This window comes from Belonocnema kinseyi, chromosome 9, assembly GCF_010883055.1.
Source record: "Belonocnema kinseyi isolate 2016_QV_RU_SX_M_011 chromosome 9, B_treatae_v1, whole genome shotgun sequence".
NCBI classification, from domain to species: Eukaryota; Metazoa; Arthropoda; class Insecta; order Hymenoptera; family Cynipidae; genus Belonocnema; species Belonocnema kinseyi.
In genome coordinates this window covers 116,918,497-116,927,023 of record NC_046665.1, presented here as the reverse complement: position 1 = coordinate 116,927,023, position 8,527 = coordinate 116,918,497, and the positions used below count along the sequence as shown (strand labels likewise).

Here is an 8,527-nt window from a genome sequence, read left to right as displayed (position 1 = left end):
TTTTGGGGGTTGAAAACGGGGTGTTCCGGATGAAATAGGGGAATGAAACTTTTTTTAGTGTCTTTGGACATAAGATGGAACCATTCTAAAGCATAAAATTGTAGGTCTGGATTTTAGGGAATTTTTTTGAATTTTTTTCGATTTTTCAATATTTTGGGGGTTGAAAACGGGGTGTTCCGGATAAAATAGGGGAATGAAACTTTTTTTAATGTCTTTGGACATCAGATGGAACCATTCTAAAGCATAAAATTTTAGGTCTGGATTTTAGGGAATTTTTTTGAATTTTTTGTCGATTTTTCAATATTTTGAGGGTTGAAAACTGGGTGTTCCGGATAAAATAGGGGAATGAAACTTTTTTTATTGTCCTTGGACATCGGATGAAAGCATTCTAAAGCATAAAATTTCAGGTCTTGAAGTTAGGGGACTTTGTAGCATTTTTTCAGTTTCATTATAATAGGGGTTGAAAACGAGGGTGTTCCGGATGAGACAGGGGAATGAAACTTTTTTATCATCTTTGAACTTTAAGTAGGACGATTCTGAAGCATAAAATTTTAGGTCTGGATGTTCGAGGATTTTTCCCGATTTTTCGCTGTGTTAGGGGTTGAAAACGAGGGTGTTCCGGATGAGATAGGGGGTTGAAACTTTTGCGGGTACCTTTTTTCATCAAACAGACCTATCTGAAACTTTTAAATTTTAGGTCTCGCACAAAAAAATTTTTTTGTAAATTCGTATTTTTAAAACGTTGCAAACTTCAGCGAGGTTTTTTGTAGAAATTTAACAATTTTGTGTTAAAAATGAAACATTTTGTTCTTATTTAAAAAAACAAAATTGTGAATATTTGTCATTTTAGTTGAAGCAGCATGTTTTTTGTTACAAATTTAACTACTTTGTTGAATATTCGATTTTTTTGGTTAAAAATTAATTTTTTTATATCAAATTTAATTATTCAATATTCGGATGAAAAATGTCATTTTTCTCGAAAATTTAATTATTATTCAGTCGGAAAATAAAGATTTTGTGGGAAATTCGTACTTTTTCTTTAAAATTAAACTACTTGGTTCAAAATTGAACTAATTTGTTAAAAAATTTATGATTTTGCTTAGAGTTGAAACGTCATGTTTTTGTTTGCAAATTCAACTTATTTGTTGAAAATTCGATTTTTTTCGTTGAAAACTAATTTTTTCAGATAAAATTTAATTATTCAATTTTTGGATGAAAATTTATATTTTTTTCGAAAATTCTACTACTATTTGGTTGGAAATTGATGTATTTTATTAAGAATACTTATTTTCCTTTCAAATTGTACTACTTGGTTAAAAATTGAATTTATTTGTTTGAAATTTATTATTTTTCTTGAAGCTGAATTGATTCCTTTTGGATGACAATTAATATTGTTGAAGATTCGTCTTTTTTGTAGAAATTTCAAATTTTTGTTTTAAAAAAGAAACATTTTGTTCTTGTTTAAAAAAAAAATTTATGAATATTTGTCATTTTAGTTGAGGCGTCATGTTTTTTGTTACAAATTTAACTAATTTGTTGAAAAATAGTTGTTTTTTTTGTTGAAAATTAATTTTTTTCAGATAAAATTTAATTATTCAATTTTTGGATGAAAAGTAATATTTTTCTCGAAAATTTAACTATTATTTAGTTGGAAAATTATGTATTTTATTGAAAATTCGTATTTTTTTCTTTAAAATTGAACGACTTGGTTCAAAATTGAACTAATTTGTTAAAAATTGATTATTTTGCTAGAAGATGGATTGATGACAATTACTCTAGTTGAAGATTCGCCTTTTTTAATGAAAATTTCATATTTTTTGGTTAAAAATGAAACATTTTATTATTTCTATTATTTATTTTTTGTGTGAATATTTGTCATTTTAGTTGAAGCGTCATGTTTTTGTTACAAATTTAACTAATTTGTTGAAAAATAGTTGTTTTTTTTGTTGAAAATTAATTTTTTTCAGATAAAATTTAATTATTCAATTTTTGGATGAAAAGTAATATTTTTCTCGAAAATTTAACTATTATTAAGTTGGAAAATTATGTATTTTATTGAAAATTCGTATTTTTTTCTTTAAAATTGAACGACTTGGTTCAAAATTGAACTAATTTGTTAAAAATTGATTATTTTTCTAGAAGATGGATTGATGACAATTACTCTAGTTGAAGATTCGCCTTTTTTTATGAAAATTTCATATTTTTTGGTTAAAAATGAAACATTTTGTTCCTTTTTTAAATGTTTTCTTGAATATTTATCATTTTAGTCGAAACGTCATATTTTTGTTTGAAAATTCAACTAATTTGTTGTAAATTGATTTCTTTTGGATGGCCATTAATGTGGCTGAAGATTCGTCTTTTTTGCTAGAAAATTAATCTTGGTTGCAAATCCATCCTTTTAGTTACAATTAAAATTTTTTTTAATTTTGTTAAAAATGTATCTATTTTGGCAGAAATCTTATATTTTTTGGATAAAAATTAAATTTTTTGTTCATTTTTTTTTTAATTAAAAATATATATTTGTCATTTTAGTTGAAGCGTCACGTTTTTATGTTACAAATTTAACTAATTTATTTAAAATTCGTTTTTTTAGGTTCAAAATTAATTTTTTTCAGATGAAATTTAATTATTCAATTTTCGGATGAAAAATGATATTTTTCTCGGAAATTCGTACTTTTTCTTTAAAATTAAAGTACTTGGATCAAAATTGAACAAATTGTTTGAAAATTTAATTTTTGTTTGCAAATTTAATTAATTCGTTAAAAGTTCGATTTTTTTCATGAAAATGAATTTTTTCAGGTGAAATTTAATTATTCAATTTTTGGATAAAAAATGATATTTTTCTCGAAAATTTAACTATTATTTAGTTGAAAAATTACGTATTTTATTGAAAATTCAATTTTTTGTTTAGAAATTAATTTTTTTGTCAAATAAAATTTAATTATTCAATGTTCGGATGAAAAATAAAATTTTTCTCGAAAATTTAACTATTTATTTGGAAAATTATGTATTTTATTGAAAATTCTTACTTTAAGAAAAAAAAATGAGCTAGGTAAAATTGAACTAATTTGTTACAAATTTAATATTATGCTTAAAGTCATGTTTTCGTTTGCAAATTTAACTAATTTGTTGTAAATTCGATTTTTTTTAGTTGCAAATTAATTTTTTTTTTAGATAAAATTTAATTATAAAATTTTCGGATGAAAAATGACATTTTTCTTGAAAATTCAACTACTATTTGATGGGAAATTGATGAATTTTATTGAAAATTCGTACTTTTTTTTTAAATTGAACTAATTTGTTACAAATTTAATATTTTGCTTGATGTTTCATCATTTTAGTTAAAACGTCATGTTTTTCTTTTCAAATTTAACTAATTCGCTAAAAATTCTATTTTTTTTTTGTTGAAAATTAATTTTTTTCAGATAAAATTTAATTATTTAATTTTTTGATTGAAATTTATATTTTTCTCGAAAATTCAACTACTATTTGATTGGAAATTTATGTATTTTATTGAAAATTCGTACCTTTTCATTAAAATTGAACTATTTGGTTTAAAATTGAACTAATTTGTTGAAAATTCGATATTTTTTGTTCAAAATAAATTTTTTTCAGATAAAACTTAATTATTAAATTTATTTTATGATTTTGTTTGAAGTTTCAACATTTTAGTTGAAAATGTCATATTTTTGTATGCAAATTCAATTAATTTGTTGTAAATTGATTCCTTTTGGATGACAATGTGGCTTAAGATTCGTTTTTTTTGCCTGAAAGTTAATCTTGGATGAAAATCCATCCCTTTAGTTCCAATTAAAATTTTTTAATTTCCTTAAAAATGCATTTTTTTTGGTCGAAATTTTATATTTTTTGGTTAAAAATTAAACGATTTTTTAATTTTTTTTTTAATTAAAAAAAAGTGTGAATTTAGTTGAAGCGTAACGTTTTTTTGTTACAAATTTAACTAATTTGTTAAAAAATAGTTGTTTTTTTTTGTTGAAAATCCATTTTTTCAGTTAAAATCTAATTATTCAATTTTCGGATGAATAATGATATTTCTCATTTCCCTTTAATTATTCTAAATTAACTCAAATTTTACGGAAACAAATGGAATTTCTCGATTTTTAAGGCATTATTTAAATTCATTTAAATTCTTTTGAATTTTTTGGTTGTCATTAGACACAATTTTTTTTAATTCACCCTGAATTCTTTAAAATTCTTTTAAAAATTTTTTGGAATTTTTTAAATTCACTTCAAGTCTTCTAAATTTACTAGTCAATGGATTTTCTTGATTTTTTTATATTTAAAAAATTTTTTCAAATCACTTATTTGCTTTTTAAATGCAGCTTGATTTTTTATGAATTTCATCGAATTCTTCTCATTTTCCTTAAATTCTTCTAAATCATCTAAAATTTTACTGAAATAAATGGATTTTTAAAAAAAAATTTTTAAGGCAACTTTTTTAATTCATTTAAATTCTTTGGAATCCTTATTCCCTGAATTCTTTATAATTCGTTGGAATTTTTTTTAATTCACTTAATTGCTTTTTAAATGCAGTTTTTTTTATGAATTTGATAAAATTCTTCTAATTTTTCTTGAACTATTCTAAATTCACTCAACTTTGACTGAAATAAATTAATTTTTTCGATTTTTTAAGGCAACTTTTTTAATTCACCCTGAATTTTGTTTAATTTGGAATATTTTTGAATTTTTTAAATTCACTTTATTTCGTCTAAATTAACTTAATTCTACTCCAGTCAAACGATTTTTTTTTATTTTTTGATATTAAAAAAAAATTCAATTCATTTAATTCATTGTTAAATGCAGCTTGATTTTTTTTTATAAATTAATCGAATTCTTCTCATTTTCCTTAAATTCACAGATTTGAAGTGATATCCAGTTTTTTGGAATTTACCCTGAATTCCTTTAAATTCTCCGGAATTTTTTAAAATTCACTTTTATTCTTCTAAATTCTGCTTATGTCAATAGATTAATTTTTTTATTTTTCAAAGTTTTTATTTAATTGACCCTAAAGTCTTTTAACCTCATCTTGAATTTTTAGGCATTTCATCAAATTCCTTTGAATCCCCGTGAATTTTTCGAAGCTCATTTCAAAGTTACCCCTAAATTCCTCTAAATTGATTCCAATTTCATGGAAATTTAGAAGAAAAAATCCTTCCAACTTTGATTATAACCGTTTTTTAAATAATTAGTTCAATTTTTTCTTTTTCAATCATGATATCATTCAGTTTAGATTGCTTAATTCCCAAATCTTTCGCTTTAAAAATTTTCCATCTTAGATTTTTATTTTTTAAGCATACATTTCAATTTACAGAATTTTACAATGCAGTTTTAAAGACTTAAACAATTAAATTTTAGAAGCTTTTAAAATCGATGATTTTTGAGAAAAAACATTTTCAGTTGATCAACTGTGAATATAAATTAATTAATGATTTCTTTAATTGATTGTTCAAGACGATTCGGAATCAGTTCACAATTTCAGAATGTTCAGATTTTAAGGTTGAAAATTAAACGGTTTTAATTGGAAAGTCTTATTAGTTAAACACATTTAAATGCCCTATTGAGACTTTATAAACTATTTTTAATTTTTAAATAACTTTAAAATAATATATTTATAATTAAAGGCTTTTTATTAAATTTCAAATATAATTTTATTCTAAAACATTCCATTTTTAAACCATGCAATTTGAAATTTTTCCATTAAGAAAAAGAACAGTTACTTAATATTTAGAAATAGCTGACTGTTAGTTTAAAATGAGTAACAATAACTTAAATATTCAAAACTAAACAAAAAAAACTAAACTTGAAACATTACAATTTTAATTATTCTATTTAATTAAATTTAATTTGTAATTCTTAGAAAGAAATTTGAGTAAGATGAAGATATTTAGAAGATTTGAAAAAATTCAAAATTACGTAAACATTTTTTATAATTTCAAATAATTTAAACAAATTGTCTACGTGTACCGAAGAAATTCGACTATTCGTACAAAATTTAGTGTGCAAATAGCCTAAGGCCTAATTTAAAACAAAATAGAGATTTTATCAGATTTAGAACAAAAAATTTAGAAGCTTTTTAAGAATTTTGACAGGTTTCAGAAGAAGAGAAACCATTTCCTAGGAAATTTGAAAATGATTTCTTATTTTAATAAACTAAATTTCAGAGAATGTTTAAAAAGATTTGAAAAGATTTACAAAATTGTTAAAAATTAATGTGAAAGACTTAAATTTTTTTTAATTTGGAAGAATTAGAAAAAAATCATTTTGAAAAAATGTAAAACAACATGTAGATGTTTCAATATTTTGGAATGAAGTTTCGAAGCATTTAAGAATTTTTAAACCATTTCAAATAAAAATAATTTAATTTTTAATTTGAACAGGGAATTTTCAATTTTTTACAAATTTATTGTTGGAACTGGAATTTAACCAGAATAATAATTCTGATTGGGGATCGGGAATTTAAAAATTGTAACTAATTCTGAGCTAGTATTGGAAATTTTCGAAAAGGAATAAAAATTCTGAATTGGAACAAAAGTTTTCTCCACAGAATTTTAATTCTGAATTGAAGTAGAGAATTTTCAAATTTCTAACAATTCTGAGTTGAAACTTAATACTGAGTTGAAATTTAAAAAAATGAGAAGAATTCGATTAATTTATAAAAAAATCAAGCTGCAGTTAAAAATCAATTAAGTGAATTGATTTTTTTTTAAATATCAAAAAATAAAAAAATCGTTTGACTGGAGTAGAATTAAGTAAATTTAGAAGAATTAAAGTGAATTTAAAAAATTCAAAAAATTCAAAATTAAACAAAATTCAGGGTAAATTAAAAAAGTTGCCTTAAAAAATCGAAAAGATTCATTTATTTCAGTAAAATTTGAGTGAATTTAGAATAGTTTAAGAAAAATTAGAAGCATTTGATCAAATAATCTTATTCAAATTGAAAAAATTTATACAAACGAATTATAGTTTTGCTTCGAATAGGAAATTAAAAAATTAAAATAAATTCCAAGCTGGGACAGGGAATTTTTCTAAAGAATGGGATATTTTCGAAAAAAATTAAAATTATGAATTTGAAAAGGAAATTTTACAGAAAAATTCTAATTCTTACAATTAGTGATTCTGGATTTGAACAAGGAATTTTTCTAAAAGAATTAAAATGTCCTATTTATCAGGGAATTTTTAATTTTTTTACTCAATTTCGAGCTCGAATTAGTATTTAAATGACTGAGACCTGCAGTTATTATTTAATAAATGTATAAAAAAATGTTTTCTTTTATTTTTGAATTTCAGGAGACAAAGCAAGAATTGGGTGGGCACGATTTCCGGTACCTTGTCACACCACACTGGTATTTTCTTCACTTCTGGGTTAGCTGAATTGGGAGAAGCAGGATGGTGGAAACTCGTCAATAATGATCCTCCTGAAGTTCTTTTTATTCAAAGTAAATTACATACCTTTTCATAATTCACGTCATATTCTTATTAAAAAAAAAAACAACATTTTTTTGCAGATTTAAAGAAAAATTACTAAGAGATTTTATATTAATGTCAATTAAACAATGAATACTTTTAATCGAATTCTTTAGACATATTTTTTTCATTTGCGAATATTAATATAATTTGAAGATTAATTTCTAAATAACAAAAATTTTTTTTGTTAACAAATCTACCACTGTATTTTTGATTCGGAAATAATCTCGATTTGTTAAAAATTGTTTGATTTGGTTGAAAATGCTTTTTGTTTTTTGCTGGAGAATTAATTGTATTTAATTAATTATATTTTTTCGATGATTCATATTTTTCTGTCGAAAATTGTTGAACATTAAACTATTTTTCTAAGAATATATATTTTTTTTTTTGAAAATTTAATAATTTTGCTAAGAATTTGTTGTTTTCTTTTTTGTTTGAGAATTAATTTTCTCAACTGAAGATGCAACAATTTCATTTTTGATTTAAAATTGATATTTTAATTTGAAAATTGATCTTTTATAATTAAAAATTCATGTTCTTTGTATAAAATTTGACTGTTTTAGTGGAAAATTAATCTTTTGGATAAAAAATCAACTTCTTCATTTAAAATTCACTTTAAATATGATAATTTATAATTTTATCTGAAAATTTATCTGTTAGGATTGAAATTTAATTATTTGATTAAGAATTCGTTACTTTCTTTTATCAAGAGTTAATTTTCTTCACTGCAAAATTCCATTTTTAATTTAAAATTGATATTTTCCAGTTGAAAATTTATGTTTTTTTTTTGTACAAATTTGTCTGTTTTGATGGAAAATTAATATTCCTGGTTAAAAAATCAACTTTTTGGTTGAAAACTCAAGGCTTTAGTTAAATATTGAAATATTTTTTTGAAAATTCGTTTTAACTGTGATGATTTATAATTTCAGCTGAAAATTCTTCTATTAGGCTAGAAATTTAATTATTTAATTAAGAATTTGTTGTTGTTTTTTTCAAAGATTAATTTTCTTCCTTGAAAAATTCTATTTTTGATTTAAAATTG

The 8,527-nt window shown here is 22.2% G+C and overlaps 1 protein-coding gene across 1 annotated transcript in view; it reads left to right on the top strand.

Annotated features, from left to right (window-relative positions):
- Nucleotides 1-8,527, top strand: part of LOC117180710 (cysteine-rich protein 2-binding protein) — a 30,812-nt gene that overhangs the window by 2,920 nt on the left and 19,365 nt on the right. The window contains exon 2 of the mRNA XM_033373198.1: nt 7,309-7,457. Within this exon, the coding sequence (XP_033229089.1) occupies nt 7,309-7,457 (149 nt within the window). The remainder of the gene's footprint in view (nt 1-7,308; nt 7,458-8,527) is intronic.